The 17,894-nt window shown below is 42.2% G+C and overlaps 1 protein-coding gene across 10 annotated transcripts in view; it reads right to left on the bottom strand.

Annotated features, from left to right (window-relative positions):
- mast4 (microtubule associated serine/threonine kinase family member 4) overlaps positions 1 to 17,894 on the bottom strand; it is a 91,301-nt gene that overhangs the window by 58,013 nt on the left and 15,394 nt on the right. For 4 of the 10 annotated variants that reach the window (XM_085792897.1, XM_085792899.1, XM_085792900.1 and 1 more), the window contains exons 2-3: positions 17,444 to 17,597; positions 11,688 to 11,828 (exon numbers count right to left, since the gene is read on the bottom strand). In XM_085792897.1, coding sequence (XP_085649023.1) covers positions 11,688 to 11,828; positions 17,444 to 17,597 — 295 coding nt within the window. Of the gene's footprint in view, positions 1 to 2,962; positions 3,105 to 11,687; positions 11,829 to 17,443; positions 17,598 to 17,894 lie in introns of those variants that run through there. The other 6 variants (XM_085792898.1, XM_085792903.1, XM_085792901.1 and 3 more) reach the window with 2 other exon arrangements.

The raw sequence follows: 17,894 nt of genomic DNA, 5'->3' as shown, positions 1-17,894 counted from the left end.
AAAACAGTTGAAGCACTCTCTTGTAAGATTTAAGTTAATGAGTTTTCATAGAGAAAGCAATCACACATCTCCATGTCAGTGCTCCTCTCCTTCTATTTACCTCATCGAAAAATAAAAGTAGATGAAGATGAGAGCAGAGCAGACACTTGAGAGTCAGTGTTCATTAACACGACAGGAGCATCACATATAAAACGTAGAACTTCACCGTATCGCACTCATTCTGACACCGACAGACTTTCACACTGAACCCAGATGAACTGAAGAACACACACACACACACACTCAGGCTGGGTAATTTATTAAGAGAACTCATTAATGGTACTGGGAAACAATAATTCTCCTGCGTACCGTTAGTGAAGTCCGCGGTTGTTTTCGGAAAGTCTAAAAATAAACCCTGCACCCCCGTCACATTCATTAGGCATCAGCATGCACACTGAAGCTTTCTCTACTGATTCCTCAGGATCTTATTTTTATTTTATTTTTCTGCATCTTTTGGATATTTATGGAAATAAGTTCAGTTAATTTTTTTATTTTTTTAAAATCAACTTTAATCTATAATGCAGAAAAAGCCTTGAGGATGAATATTTGAAGATGCTGTGATGTGGCGTTGAAGGAAAAGTTTGACATTTTGAGTAAATCTGCTTATTCACTACAACATGATAAAACCGCTGTTTCTGTCCATTAAACCAGCTGATTAGCTTAGCATAAACACCAGAAGCGCTGCTATTGTTCGAGACACAGCCCAGCTCATAACAATCCCTATAATAAAAACATAACTTTGGTGGTTTGTGCAGATTGTGATATGTTGATTAATGAGCTTTTGGTTTGATTTTGGTATCTGCACAGACTGTTTTTCTACTCTTTATGCTAAGCTAAGCTAATCAGCGGCTGGCTGTAGTTTCATATTTATCAAACAGACCCGAGTGTTATTGATATTCTCGTATCCATTTTTGGCAAGAAAGTGAATAAACAGATTTCCTGAAGTGTCAAACAATTACCTGAATGAATTAAGAGTGAGGTTTTGAAATATGAATTTGAGAGAAAGAAAGAAAAGAAATCTATTTGATTAATTTCAGATCTAAAACAGCTAATTTCGCCCAAACTTTTACAAAAAAAAGGGGGAGGCGGCAAAGCTCCAGAGACGAATCAAGGCCAAAAGTGGTGACATACTCTGTACTGTAAATAGTCCGGCTCTTACTGCCGTGCACTCACTCACATAAACAAGGTCTGGACTGGAATGATGTCATCCCTTCCTGGCCTGGGAAATGAATGGGAAACTGTGGAGCTGAAACCAGCCGCATTCATTTGCCTGACAAACTAACTTCCGTGTTTCCCTTTTGAATGTGAAAGTTGGAGCTGCTACAGTACACGGTCCGCTGCTACCCATAACCACCACAGACAGTCAGTCAGTGAGTCAGTCAGTCATTCAGCGAGTGAGCGACCGTTGTGTTTGGTTTTTGCTGCGTGTTGAAGGGGGGAACATAAAGAAACTCTTGTGACGAGGAGGGGAAATAGTGCAATGGAGGAGGAGGTGGTGGTGGTTGTGGTGGTGGTGGTGGTGGTGTCCAACAAAAGGGAACAGGGAGATTAGGGGCAACTGTGCACAAAATTACTGTCGGGAAGCTTTTGATAATTGGAATTACCAAAAAAAACATTATTGGTTTCTCCTGAGAAACCCATTAAGACCTTCAAAAACCCTCAAAGAGCATAAATAAATTAAAACGTCAGCATTTCTTGCAGTCTAATTCTCACAGAGATTCCTAATCACAGAGGAACACATTGACACCAAATTTGTGAACATGAAAGTCAAAATGTTTGCAGCTTTTACAGAGGAAAACATGAGTTCTCAAACAAGCAAACACTTTACCTTTGTTTATTGTGAAAATGACTGATGACGACTGATCATAAAAAGCGGTTTGTATTGGTCTAATTCATCAGCCATAGTGCAGCCTAATTAAATGGATCACAGGGAGTTTTGTGATTAAAAAGGAAACACGTGCCGTTAGTTTGGAGCTGGATTTTAAAAAGAGGCGTCTTCATCAATCGCTCTATGAGTGGGCGAGACGACAGAAAGCACAACTAATAAATCAAAACTAATTTACACCTGGCTGTGACACCTACAGTATGCAGCTCGGCTGGAGGAGATGATTGACGACTGAAGGGTCTCGGATTGTCGTCGTACAGTTTCATATTTAAGAACACCCAGTCCCTCCTCTTCACACTTTCATTTAAAATCTCATGTTATGTCAGAGTGATGACTGGCAGGACTCGGATCTGAGCGACTACATCATCTCTCCTGAACTGAGCTCACACTTCAATCAAGGTCTCTGAGTGAACGGCTAAAAAAAAAAAAAGCCTCAAAGTGCCCCCCCCCCCCATCCCTCGCCCCCCCCCCCAATTATCATAAAAAGTCAATAAAGCTCAAGAAAGCCCTTCACACAGCATAGGATAATCAATCCATGCTCCGTGCATACACACCGCTCTCATTCCCCCTGCTGGCTGCTGCTCTAACACGAGGCAAACGTGACAGATGATTTTTAAGAGGCTGTTTAAAAAGTAAAAAACACCGTTCAGACGCAGATCCACAGCCGTCACTGTCATTTTATAGGGAAGGAAAACAAAGTGCATCATTTGCAGCTTGATTTCAGTCAACTACTCAACATCAATATCCTGATCATCCCGTTTGCTGCACCTATTACTGAAAAACTCCCCAACAAACAGATCCTCTCTCTCTCTCTCTTAAGCAGGACACATTGGCAGCAGCAGCAGCAGCAGCAGCAGCAGCAGCAGCAGCAGAACCAAGATGTAATTCACTCTGTTCTGCCAAGTGTTAACACAAAAAGGTCTCAAAGTCCTGACAGTGAACGGAGCAGCCGATGCAGGAGCAGCAGCTGCACATGCAGAGTACAAAGTATCAGCCCGTCGCAGTCGCAGCTCGGCGGCGCTCATTTGCTTTGCCTACCTGTAGCCCTCGTCTCCTCAGAATGCTGGACTCGTCCATGGTACAGAGCCCCGACTTATCATTGCCTCCCTACCGGTACAGAGCCATGCTGCACTGCCTCGCTCCAGCCTCCTGCTCGCTCTCTCCCTCCCTCTCTCCCTCTCCCTCCCTCTCCCTATCCCTCTCTCTCTCTCCCTCCCTCCCTCAGGCTAAATCTGATCTTAGCAGCTGCTAAACACTTCCATCAGAACTTATCTGATTGGAGGGGGGCAGTCAGCTGACGCCTCCTCTTGTTCCTCTCCTCTGTAACTTCAGGAGTGAAGGAGAGATGGAGCGAGAAAGAGAGACAGAGAGAGAGAGGGAGAGGATAGGCAGGTCTAATTTAGCATAGCAACGGGTGGAGAAAGGGGGGGGAGTGTGTGTGGCGGTGTGGCAGTGTGGTGGGGAGGTACCAGGGACACAAGTGGGAGCCCCCCCAAGACTCGTTTCTCTGTGCAGCCACGCTTTTTGGGCATGCACCCCTAGGTGACCATGAAAATGAGAGGATATCCTTCCCAGCATTGTTCAGCTTCAACCCCAACAATGAACGTGGCATCCTGTCTGCAGCAGGCAGCGAACACATCTCCTGCTCTTAATGCAGCCTGTGAGTCACATGGAGGCTGCAAAAATAATATATCAAAAAAAAGAGAAGGAGAGAGAAAGAGAGAGGGGGAAACGCACCTGAAGGTTAGGCAGGTGACAGAGAGACGACGGCTGAGACGATACAGCTCACACAGGAGGAGGAGGAGGAGGAGGGAGGAAAACGACAGACAGGCTCAAGTCAAAAATAAAATAAAATAAAATAAAAATGACTCACAACCTCTCAAACCTGCTGTGAGAATGTCACACAAACTGTTGCACACCAATTTGTACAAAAAAAGAAAGAAAAAAAGACATGAACGCTGCTGTTATGTGTACAACTACTGTATACAACTGAATATCCTATATAACGACAATTTCCAACAATTTCATGCGCTGCCTCTGCTCCACACACACACACACACACACACACACACACACACACACACACAGTGACCACGGATCTTCACACGCTCTTAAACCAATGTCCACACTCTCTCCTGAAAAATAGCAGCATTTGGGAGAATAAAGTGCTTCCTCTGCCGTGCTGCCAGAGCAACGCTACATCCTTCAGTTTTGCATTCAGTTTCAGTCTGTTTTTCTTCGCGCCCCCTTCTCTCTTGCTTCTCGCTTCTCTTTTTTTTTTGACCCTCTCTCACTCATTTCCATTCACTGTGGTACTGCTCTGTGAATATTAAGTGGGCCCCCCTTTTTTCCTCCTTTTCTCCTCATCTCCAGCCAAGCTCAAATGATTTCTCTCTTGGAGGAGGAGGTGGAGGAGGAAGAGGAGGAGGAGGAGGAGGAGGACGGCCCGGGATGACAGCGACCCATGACCACAAAAGCTGCACAGCGGGCTCATCAGACAGGTGGACCCCACTACTATCAACTTCCCCCCCATCAACATCCAGTCTGAAGAAGCCTGTACATCAGGAGGCTGATGATGAGTGCTGCATGGGGCAACACTCATTTGTGCTGCGGTGCTGATAAGAAAGCTGAGAGTAGCGAGTAGAAAGCCCAGGTCTGTGCACATGTAATCAGGCTGGTTGGTTTGGTTGTGTGTGTTTTTTTTTTTTTAATAAACCTCTTAAAACCTCGGAGGACGGGGATTACAGTAGTCAACTTTTTCATCTTGAACAATGCCCTCCAGATTACCTGAGGGAATTAGAGAAACCTTGCTACGCTCATCTGACTAGTCTCGAGTCAATGCTCCGTCTGTGGAGCCGCTTAAAAAGGAACAATTAAGAAAAGTCCACGTTGGATTAATAATGAAGATGAGAAGATGAGGAGCTGCAGTCCACAGAGGGGGGGGGGGGTCATTTATTCAACAGTGGAAGTCTCCTCTTCCTCTACCGCCTAATGTCTGTAACAAGCACTACATTACAGTCAATGCGCCCTTGTACTGCAACAAGCGATTATTAAAAAAAAAAATCACATTATTTGGTATCTGAAAATTGCGATGGACTATTTTCACTATTTTACAGCATTTTCTAAACCAAGAGACAGATACTGTATGACATTTTAACAAAAACTTAGAGGGCATTCAATTTATTCATTTTTATTATGTCGAAGCCTTTTGCTAAAATGGTTTAAATTCTTGTTTCCCCCTCATCAGTCTAAATCCCAGAGTGAAATGAAACCAGAGTTTTAGAAATGTATTAAAACAGAAAAACATTAACTGAAATATCACTTTGAGTAATGAGTGTTCAGACAGGTTTCTTTCATTCTTCTTAAATTTGGAGCTAAGCCATTTCTTCATGTAGACTGGAGTCCACAGCTGATTGGATGCGAGTTGGAAAAACAACACACATGAGTCTCTAAGGTCTCAACTCCACACAGGATGGATTCTGGGAAGAAGCCTGGTTGTTCCAAGACTTCTTCATTTAACAATCACAGAAGCCACTGTGCTCTTTGGAGTCTCAACACAATCCTGTTTCTGTGCTCTGCAGGCATCATCACCTATATTGTCAGTCAGCGGTGGGACCTTCCACAGACATGTGTGCGTCCAATCAACAGGTGGTCTCCAGTCAACGTGTGGAAACATTCTCGGAGGTTATGAAGAGGAACCTGCAGCTACAAGCTTTAAATTTTAATTTGAACCCAAAAGGCTGCAACATTAAAAAGTGAAAAACATCGAAGTGGTCTGAAAACTTTCTCAATGTACGATTTATACTCGGAGACTGCAAATAAATAAATAAATCAAAATAGAGCAAAAGAAATAAAATAAAAAGTGGACAGTGTTTAGAGAAAAGCTGCCACAAAGTGAAGCTGGCGCTTTGAGGTGGGGTTCAGGGCGGCCATGAAGGCAGACAGTTTGTGCCAGTGGCCTTGGAGCAGGGCCAGAGAATCGCCTCTGGGAAAAGACCAGGGGTTGTCTGTGACTCATTTCCTCATGGCAGGTGGGCAGCTTAGGTTGCTTCCTGTGCCTCTGGAGAAAAAAGGGAGCGGCGTGCTCTGAAAGCATGCAGCGAGTGCTGATTGAGTGACCCACAGCCTCTGCTCTGCCCGAGCTTATCAGACAAAGAGGCGACCTGCAGATGTAAGGCAGGCAGAGGAGGGACACGGCCCTGTGAAGAGGCTGGTGAGGGAGAGGAAGGAGTCGATTCCCTCCTCCATACAAAGCAGTGCAAAGGCTCCATCTGTCCAAAGCCAAAAGGAGGAAGAATATCCAGCCACGATAAAAGCCTGTGGAGCCAACCGCCCCAACAGAGGAGGCCAGTCTTTAACCTTGACAACAAGCGCAAAAGATAGAAACCGAGAGGAACCAATGGCTGCAATGCATCACTTTCAATTCCACCTCATCTTAAACATATATTGGAAAAACCATGTAAATGTATGCATTCACAAGATGAGAATTATGTCTGCTCCAGTCCACTTGGGAAGAAAAAAAAAAAGGCACATGCAGCGAGCGCTTGTTTCATTTTTCTTCAGTTTAAAAAACCCCCACAAAGTTAAGATTGTGCGTCGCAAGTGTCACGGAGAAGATTGTGCCTCAAACAGAGCAGATGACAGGTCCGACGTCTCAGACGCAGTTACTTTATCAACAGTGACAGTTTCATTTACATCGCAGTACGCTGATGTTTACAGTAACGCAACGCACGGTTTCTAATTTAGGGGGTTTCCAAAGCCAGTCTGCAGAACGACGCTGAATATTTTTTATGCAGCGAGATAGTTTAATATTATTCCTCAGTGTTGCTGAAATACACTATTATACTAGAACTCCCTGCAGGGAGACTGTTCACTGATAACTTATACATTTATTTGGTGCTCCGATTCTCTTGAATATTTTCTTTCTCTTAGTTTTTAGACTTGTGCTTTTTTTTTCTGTTTAATACGTCTGCAATAACAGCAATACATACACTCATTCTGTAGAAGGCAGCTAAGATGAATGTCTCCTTTCTACACTGCAAAGACGTCCTGATAAGGCAATTGAAATATATATATAGTACAATATATACTGCACACATACACACACAAAACAATAACATGTTGTCAAATGATGGGTCACATTACTTTACACAACACACTGGAGCTCATATCGTTGTGTTATCATGCAGCGACCACAGAACAAAGACAGACGCCTGTGGATCAATAAGGTGCAGGTGGTAACTTATTTTTCCTCCTCCTGTGTTGGACAGGTAGCAATACTCAGCTGGATAACTGCATTTTTCCATTAGTTTCATAATATATATATATATATATATATATATATAAAAACACATCTTGTTCATTGTGGACTGCAAAAAAAAAACAACTAGAGTATCTGTCTGAAGCTTTATGGTTTTTATGACCCGACACCACTGTACCTCACAGAAACTGCAGCGCCTTCCTTTGCACCAACAACGACGGCAACAACAAGCGTATCAGTAAAGGACATCGCTGACTTCAATTATGAGGGAGAATGAGAGTCCACAAAGGCACAACATCAGGATTATGACAGTCTTATCTCCATATCACACCAGAAGTGAAGTATTGATTTTCTGCCAAAGAGCATCACAGTCAAGAGAGATGTGCCACGCTGTAGTCAAAGAGCCATGCACACCCAGGGGGCATGATGGGAGAGCATGAAGGAGGCAGAAAGCAATAACAGGGAGTCCTGTGAGGCAAAGAAGGGAGGGGAGGGGTTGGGGGGCAAAGCTTAGCTTATAGAAACAGAGGGGGGTCCGTGACCTGCGGGGAAAGTGTGGATAATTAACAATAAAGTCACATTCCCATTGTGTATTTTTTCAATTTACAGAGATGTCGAATCTAATGTGGATTAATCTGAATGTGCACGTTTGCACCTCATTCAAGATTTCAGGGTGACACAGGAGTCCACGCTGAATTAGAGCAGCAAAAATTAATTTTATTTATTGATTAACCAAATTAAATCCCGCCGGGTTTTGTTTTTCTTTTCACTGAATATTTGACGACCGGTCAAATAGACAAAACCGTCACGCTGAAGGAGAATCATCTCAGGCTCTGGGAATCTCTGATGGACAATTTTCACAACAAAATTTTTATAAATTAGATCATTTAATAAATAAATGAGAAATAAATTATTAAAAGACGTAAACTTGAGCTTTATTTTAACCTTGTAAGTGCTCAAACTTCACATTGAGTAAGTAAAAAGTCAGTTTTTTTGTGTCTCTACAGCATCTTTCGAAAAATGTCTATCACATCAGTGGATTAAAAAGAGTCGTGACAAAATCACCGAGGTCACCTCAGGAAGCAAATGCGAAATGCGGCTCCTGTCTCACAGCTCAGGTTTTTAAACACAGAATACGTGACTGTGTGCAGCCAGCATCTTAGAAAAAACTGCACCTTTCTTCACCCACAGAGATTTCACCTACACGAGTCCTTTGGCTCCTTTAGAAACCGTGAAGCAATGAAGCAATGAATTTCACTCCATTATATAATGAACAACACAATCTCAAAAGATTAATCTCCACATTTTCCTGGAAGCTGCATGTGCAACACTGTAGAGTCACATCCTGGAGTTTCGAGTAAAAAAAATAATACTGCCAAACCCAAAACCCACCACAATTGTTTGCGTCATTACTTTCCAAAATTGCCCGTTTCAAATTGAAAGATCCAAATCGAACAGCCCATTAAATCTTTTCAGACATGGATACATCTGCACTGATGTGACTGTGGTTTGAATCGACAACAACCTCTCAAGTTCAGTGCAGCAGATACAGCAACACTTCATTCATTTAACGCCACTAAGGCCACGGACTGTTGTGCTTTGCAGTAATGAAAACCATCACTGCCAATGACTAAAACGCTCCTGACGTGGGTCGTCTGTGTTATTTTTAAAACGCGCTGATTGAAGATTATACTGGAATCCTATTCAATAGTACAGAATATAACGGGTACACACAAACAATTACCAAAACAAAGACAAACACCAATTTTCAGTGGCTAGAGGCAGAAGTGTTTGTCTCTTTGGCTTTCTCTCCCAAGGTCAAAGCAACCAATTCTCCATCTTTTCTCATCTCCGTTCTGAAGGCAGGGCCACACAATGGCTGCAGATGAACCCCTGAGGTGACAGCGTGGCCAACTCCAAAAAAAGATACCGTTAAGATTTCTGAGCAGCAGTTTCAAACAACAGCATCTCATTTCCATCATGGCACGAACCACTGAGATCTCAGGAGGATGCAAACAGTGGCAAGAAGAATAAGACGGAGATGGTTTCTATATCAGATCAGGTATCTGATGTGAACCTGATCCATTTTCAGGATTAAATTGGCTCATTAATCATTAATATATATTAAAAAAATGAATCTCCAGTGTACTTAAATAATATTGTTGGACTGCATTCAGATAATTTAGTAATTTATCAGAGCTGAAACAACATGTGCAATCTCCTAAGGACGTGCATGGCCCCATTAACCAACCAGTTCAGTCAAAATATCAGCCTTCGTTTTTCTCTTTGTGCATGAAAACTCATGGAGTCTGGAGGAGGTGGAGGTGGACGGGGCTCCTGCACTGAACCCAATGATCTGCTTAGTAAAAAGGTTCAATTTCCACCATGTATCTGTGGTCTGATAAAAAAATAAAATTAAAAAAAAGCTGTTAGGCTGCAGGATCCCTGCGACCTTACAGCCTCACCTGAGGGGCTGAGTGCAGAGTCTCCTCCATTAACTATGGACTGGATCTGGACTTTCAGTGCCACAGGTGCTTTTTATATCAAATAACCCCTGATTACACATGCAAATCCCTCCAGATAAGACAGAATAAAGTTTTCTATATCTGAGTTTATTCATGCCTTGTAAGGTGTAGGGAAAATGCATGCGGCTCCAGACGCTTTATCCCTCCTACTCAAGTGTCCTGCAGCAAAGACACTCGAGCTCTAACTGTGTCCTTGTTGTCCAATACAGACCAACACAACACTGAGTGATGCTGCTGCTGCTGCTGCTGGAAGGTGAAAGCAACATTCACAGGTATCAGTGAAACATGAATGTAAAATTCTGGTGAAGACGTTGGAAATTCATCCAGTTCATTAAGTTGTAAAACTCAAAATTGAGGCATTGCACACATCGATTGGACGATTTATTCACTGGAGGACAATTATTTTGCAGGAAATCATGTATTGGTTTGCTCCGCAGGGCACAATAAGCAAAGGGATTAATTTGTGGCTCTTCCAAAAACACAAGGACTCATGTATTTAAGTTCCTTATACTGAAGATGCACTAGTGCCCCCCAGTGTAGGGAACGAGACTATTTCTTTCCCACTAAAAACCAGTGATTAGATTCAACAAGGAAATCACCTGAAATGCCTCCAGTTATTACTCAAGTTGTTATATATTTTGTATTTCCATGTAAAACTCAGGTACTGTAGTACTGTAGCTGCAGTTTGTTATGAGTGTAAACAAGGCAGCCATGATGTCATCCGAGACACAGTTTGACCTCGTCGGGTTCCGGTTACAGCGACTTTTTCTGGGTCAACCCACCTCACTCCAGACCACTAATGGTGTCGGTGTCAGTTAACCAAAATATACTCACACACTTACACTCTCACACACACACAAACAAAAAGATTCACACGCATTTTATTACATTAACCTTTTGTCTAACCGATAACCTATAGCACACACACACACACACTGGGGATGAGTCATAGGTTTACAGCATTGGATTAAAGCCTCTGCTGCTGATCTGATCTCACTCCTCAGACAACACGATCACCACGGAGCATCTATCAGTGTCATCTCAAAGAGCAGGGTACAGCTGAAGGTCATCCGTCCTCATGACTTCACCAGGTACAAACCCTTTATTTCCCCCTTTAGGACTGATAAGAACTTAATCTGCAGATGCATCCATTCCTGTGATTGAACAGTTAATGCAACAATCTTTTGGATTCCTTCTTCTTAATGCACGTAGGTAATTATCCTTGACAAATGTGAACGCTGATGTTGTGTGACTTGTCATAATTCGCATTAATGGATATAAATATATTTATAAAGTGCACAGTGCAGCAAAGCCTCCTCATAAATCTGAAGCTCTGACGAATAAGAGCCATTAAACAAAGCACACAGGCCATTCATTTGACCAGAAGTTGACCAGAGTTTAATCTTATTCCTGCAGCTGCAGAGTGTCTTGCTTTGTATGTAGAATAAAGTTTGTATCAGTTGATTAAATTTGTAATAAAAATAGTATTTAAAACATTTATCATGTTTAAATTATGATCAAGTGAATAAACTAACTAACTCTAAGTACTAAAAATGAATATACACACCAAACATTATTATACATACTGTATAATAAAACAACAGATTGGGTTTGCCAACCAACAGTGTGTGTAATGTAATGCTAAATTATGCTTCCACATCACAGCATTTTTCTCTCACACAAAATACAGAACTGATGTTCACACAGCTCATGTAAATCAAACATCCTTTCAGTTTCAGTTTTTTAATCTTTCTCTAAACACCATGTCATCTGTTTCCAGCAGAATCTAATGTTAAATACTGAACAGAGTGTGTGTTCACTGGATATTCAGATATTGTGGTTTATGCAAATTATGTTTTAAAATGATGTTACCCAACATAACCAGGTCAGTGAAGGTCACACAGAGCTCAGGTAGTGAGTGGGATTGAGTGCGCTCACGCTCGGATCAGGAGGACACTGAACAGGAAGTAGGCTACACCACTCACCAGGCTGGAGGTGAGGGAGGGGTCCGACTTCCCCAGATTGAGGGAACACATTCGAACCAGGTTAGAGATCTCCGATGACGGCTGCCACGCTGTCGGTGTCGGCTGGGGGTTGGAGGGCAGCAGGAGGTACTTTCCTGCAAAGGAGCAACGACAGGATGAAGTGGGTTAAAGAAAAGACATAAACCAAAGCACATAGAAAGTAACTATACTTAAAGGGATAGTTCGACATCTTATAGCGTGGTGAATGTGCAGGTCACAACTTGTCCACGAGAGCATTGTGGAGTTGTTGGATTGTGTACTTGATGAGTTTGATGAGGGAAACCAAAAAATCCCATTACCCTCCGTAGCGTAGCTCTGAGCAGCTCGCGGCTCTGCTCCGCCGTTCTAAAAATAGCTTGCACCGACAATTAAAGGTAACAAATCAACTCCTAAAACTATAGAGATTATGGCAATGGGTCAATTTGCCAAAATGTTGAACTATCCATTTAAACTTTTACTTAAACTACATTTATGCAACAGCTGTAGTTCCTTCTTTGTGTTTACATAAATAAAAACACATGTTAATCTCATAACAGATCTTATTTTATCATATTTTAAAGTTTCTCATCTAAACTTCGGTTATTTTACTGAAATTGAACCGTTTTTCTTCTTTCCTCTTCCATAAATCATCTCAAAATGCCTCAAATTCATTCATCAACAGGTCTCTTTATTTTACTGTAAATTCAAAAAACTATACAATAAGTCTCGGTAAACAAAGTACTGTAGCACCACACTCCACAACCAGAGGAGACAGTACAGGGTCGTATGACGCACCGGTAACGTAAGATTACCCCAGCTGTCGGCTCTTGTTAGCACTGTAATGTGACGATGAAGCCCCCCCACCCCTGACCCCTGCACAACGAGGCCGGACGTCAAAGGGTTAAATTAGGCCAGGGGTGGGGAAAGCCCATTAAGAGCTCACCGACGACCTCAGCGTTACATAACCACCACCACAGCACCAACAACAACGCACCTCAAAGTCTCATCAAGGTGAGTTCATAGATGCACCAACAGGTTTGAACATGAATATTTAATGCAGTCATTTGCAGCCTGAGCTCCCTGTGCTGACAGCTAGATGGCACTACACTACACTACACTACACTACACTACACTGCACCCTGCTGCTCCCATCCTTCATCCACCTTTTTTTTTTTATCCTGAGCTCACAGTTCACTAACAAGGCACGACAAAGATTAAAAGCACAGGAGCATAAACAGCCTCGCCGTCTGCATTAGACGCGATGGCGAAGATTGTCCCGCTGGCGTTCCTTGAACTGAGACAAAATAATTCACACAAGTGCTGTCATCTTTGATCCACATGTGTATATTTCCATTTCCTGTTTAAGTAAACACTCCCAGGAGGCAGAGAGGAGGATTAACAGCCTCGGCAGAGTCGAGGAAGCAAGCAACAGGCTGCAGCTCAACACACACACAGAGTACGGTACAGTGTGTGAGTGAATATTCTGTCAGGTTAGGATTGGCCTGAAGCTGCTGTCTGCTCTCATTAGATGTGCTGAACTTTTATTATCTGGAAAAAAAAAGAGGGCAGGTTCAGAAATGTACTGCCCTGCTAGGAGCTGAATCTGAATTCATACAGGTCTATAAGAATCTGAAACAGTGAATAATGTAAAATACATGGTGGCGACAAGGCTCAAAGAAGAGCAGTGTGACCTCTGTTGCACTTTGAACATCTGATTTACAGTTTTAAATCAATAATAAGTCGTTGATATGAAGCTGTAAAACTGTTTCTCCAGTTGTTGGAGCCTTGGGCATGTTGTTTTGTGCATGCAGTGTATTGTTAAAAATGCACAGACACAGTTCAGGAGTGACCTGGTGGCCTGTGGCGTCTATCATGACCGGCCCCGCCCTCTGGTTTGAGTCCAGCAGGTGACCTTTCTTGTATTTCCTTCCCCATCTCTCTCACTCTCTCTCTGTCTGTCTCTCTCCGTCTCCGTCTCCCCTCTCATTTCCTGTCATCTTCCTACTGTCGACTCTCAAATAAAGGCATGAAAGGCTCCCTGAAAGTAAATACAACGCTTTCAAGCTGCAGCAGTGGAAGTCCTTGAAGGTTTTGTGTTTTCAAAACATGTTAAAATTCTTCGTCTAAACACAATTCAGCGCGCTGGAGATATTTTCTGTTTTTTGTTCTAATGTAGCTGCAATAACAATTTACTACCAAACATGTACACTTCATGTTGCTGTGGAACATTTTTCAAAAACACAGCACGTTGTTTTTAATCCTCTGAACGTCTCCTCCTCCTCCTGACATCCAGGCCGACTGGCCGCTCTCTGTTTATCTCCCTCCCATGTGAAAGTCAATCTGCAGCCGACTTCACACTTACCTGGGAGAGGAAATCCCCAGCAGTGGAGATCATGGCTGCCTTTACTGCTGTCAGATGATAGCCAGAGAAATAAAACCTTGCTGCTTCTTTGTTGTGCTGCTATTAACTGGTTTCATGCCTTGAAGGTAGAAGACAGGTGCTCGCACCACATGGCAGCACTTTGATTTTCTCACTTCATTTAAAAGGTAAAGCTGAAGAAACAAACTTAAAATGTTGTGAAAAATGTAAGAAAACATGCTTTCACTTTTTCTTTTGCACCGTGGCTTGCAGACAAAATATATCCCTCATAGACCTACAGTAACATACACACAGAAAGCCGATAAAAAACATATATTCTGTGCTACAGCTCCTCTGTGATCTCTGCAGTTAAAACCAAGAGAATTGAACGGAGACCAAACAGGATGAGGAGGGAAAACTCAGCTTCTTCCTTCCTTAACCGGCAAATGTTTTCCTCACTAGAGCCCATCACATCCCGGCATAGAGGAAATCTCTCATCAGACACTAGTCAACACTTTCAGAAAGTAGGGTATCAGGAGAGGTGGGGCGAGGAGTGAAGGTTGTTTTGGTTTTTTTTAAACATTCAGGTATTTATGAGGTCAGACAAGTCTGTTCCTGACCACAGATTTCCCTTTGTCAGGAACATTTCTGAACGATGATGTGAATTATAGAGGAATATTAAAAACACAGTGCCATACATCAGTGCATCTCAGACAGGATCACCTATATGTTCATCAAAAGATGAAAAACTTCAAATTTTAGGACATTAAGACTAATTTTTGCAACATGATTGTTACGTCAAAGAGAGAAAAACACTTGATTCCTGAGGGGGATTAAAAAGACAAGCTCTATTGTGTTAAATTTATTACAGGCTGAAAGAAGCTCCGGTCTAATAACACATGATGTGGGCTCTCAGACACCACAAAGTCAAAGTAAAGGCACTTGATGTCCTAAAAACAACATTTGTAAAGCCTGCAGCTCAAGGCGTGCTTCAACCGAAAGAGATATTCATCTGACTGTTCTGTTGTTTTAAATATTTGAGTTTGATCAAGAACAAACTTGCTGTTGTGTAACAGCAAATATCCAATCCGATCCTTTCTCCGTTTAGAAACTCAAGACAGATCACACTCATCTCTCTTTCACAATACAATCAAGACAATGGAGTTGTGTCAGGTTCATATTTATTTGCCTAGCTTTTTTTCCCCCATGCAGACCGAGAAGTAAAAGGGCAAAGTTTTCATTCAAAGCCGCGCACAATGAAAACACAACCTTCAATCGGCCGTGAAAAGGTCATGGCTTTAATTGGTGAGGTGAAAGTCCTCTGTATAGACATCACATGGTAAACTACACTACACCAGCCTGTGGCTCGTCAAGTTTTGTGAATGGAGGCAAACAAGGCTGCAGTCATAACACAAGAGCTGTCTATGTGTAACTGTCCAGAGGCAGGAATGTATCCACACTCATGTGAGAAAGTAGATTCCCATTTCTCTATCCAGAGGCAGACTGAAACTCAGAGCTGTTACATACAGTATTACTGCAAACTGGTTGTAAATTGTTTGCACAGTTTTTTTGTTAAGCCCTTGAGTCATCACAGTCCCTCACTGTTACTGTAAATATGAAGGTAGGTTTTGTATTCTCCAACTCCAGGCTGCAGGATTTGCTGCCTGACCTTTTCACTATACTGTAAATCTAAAGTCCTCACACACAGGACAGTTTACACATTCCCCATCACTGCAACACAATTTGTGTCTTTATGGGAGGATACAACAGTCTTTCATCTTATTTATTCCTCCATAGAGAAAAGCTTCGAGTCCATGTTTAAGCCTGCAAGTGGTTAAACATGCAGCGATCCAAACCATGTAATTATTAAGACCTGCTTCCTCTGGACTCTGAAGCTCTGGTTCGCCCAGACACACCAAAAGCAAACAACACCACACAACTATGATCACATTTCTGACTTGTTGTTAAATCCTCACTGGTGCACACAAGTATGTGCACACCTCCTCCTGTGCACTGAAAACACACACACAGAGAGAGAGAAGCACTGACAAAACAGGATGACAAAGGTCTCATAATGAAATCACCAAAACTGATCCAACTCTGGCAGGAAGTTGCACGTTCCTGTCATATCCCATCACGATGAGATGATGGTGATGGAGAAAATGTGTTTTTATTTTCTTGTTTTTAATCTGTAGCGACTGTGGGAAAAAAAAAAAGTCCCCGATACGACACATTGATGCTGCGGTTAATGATGTAATCCCTTTATCTCTCATGCACTTCTTGAATTGTGTGACACTGTCATTGTTGAATTTCTTGAGCAATCCTTTTCTCCGGGACACATTTCAGTGACAGATGACCAGAGTTTATCACTATTACAAGTTTTTTTTTTACTTGCATGTCCTTGACAAGACTCCTTCTCTCTTTTTATTTATTTATTTTAATGTTTATTTTGCAGGGACGATACATACAACATTGCCACTACGGTAACAAAACACTTAACTGTGTTCACAGCGCGGTCTGTGGATTATCCTGATTATCCTGAGTGACCGAGGCCGTTTCTGGAAAAACACAGTTTTCTGCTTTGAGCTCCGCAATTTAAATTCCACTCAGCCAAATCTGCATTGAGAAGGTGGCACAAAAAAAACAAAACCCAACAACAAATCTGTGTCCACCCCTGATTGTGTCCAAGTTTTATTTATTTCAATGGAATTACTCTTGACCCATTAATTCCCCATTAGGCAGCAGCATCTATGTATCTTCTAAGTGACAGGTGGTCATTTGTTTCTGGGTGTTAATGTGATAAATGATTAACATGAGTCGTTTTTCTTCTCCTGGAGTCGTCTATCACGATGAATAAATCTTAAAGCTGCAGGAAACAGCGTATGAAGGTGAGTGAGTTTCAGGAGAGGGGAGGGGCAGGGGGCAATTTAGTTTGTTAATGAGGGCCCTGTATGTTTGGTTGGTTGGTTGATATTGTTAATGTTTGGCTTGGAACAGTAAAGATAAATCAGGAGCTCTTACTGTAAATAGAAAGCATTTAAGGTATTTAACCTTTACCAGCCGGTGGTGGAGTAAAACATATGAATCAAATTTCACATATATCTTATTAAGTATGACAGTCACTAAAAGCATCTGAGCTGCGGCCAAGTGAGATCATATTCAATGAAGTTGCTTTTATATTTATACACCCGATCATGTTTGGAGAATCTGTCTGATTTACAGCTGCTGCAGATGGAAATTAAAATAAACATGGATCCTGAAGAATCCAGCTGTAGATTGACATGCAACTGTGCTGGTGTGGCAGTTGCAGTTAGAATATAAACCAGCCCACACACACGCACAATGGTATAAGGACATAAATAAATGTATTACCTGTGAGACCTCCACCCAGGCTCCTCCTTCGTACGTATTTTCCATCGTCGCTGAGGTGTCGTTTAAATTTGAGAGCAGGACTTAATCCAAGAGTCAGGTCTGGGTTACTGGACTTCCTGAGGCACGTGGAGGGAGGGTAGAGGAGGTGGTCCAGCTACAGGAAGACATTAAAAAAAGAAAAATACATTTATAAGGTTTTTATACTTCTGTAGTTGGTGCATGCGTACAGCTGAGCCCCACAGGTGCTCTGCTGTGAGATGTAAAGTAAAAAAAAAAAAACCAACAAGATCCATCCTACAAGTTAGATATTAAATAATGCAGACAACCATGGAGAGAAAGAGAAAGAAACAAAGACATACTGGAGGAATGAACTGATAATACTGTTCCACCTGAGGACGCAGCCTTGGGTTGTCTGCATTATTCAGTTTCTAGTGAGAATTCTGGGATTTTA

The sequence above is a fragment of the Trachurus japonicus genome, chromosome 12 (genome assembly GCF_045865225.1).
Source record: "Trachurus japonicus isolate A0001 chromosome 12, Traja_1.0".
Taxonomy (NCBI): Eukaryota; Metazoa; Chordata; class Actinopteri; order Carangiformes; family Carangidae; genus Trachurus; species Trachurus japonicus.
This window is presented reverse-complemented; position numbering and strand designations above follow the sequence as displayed.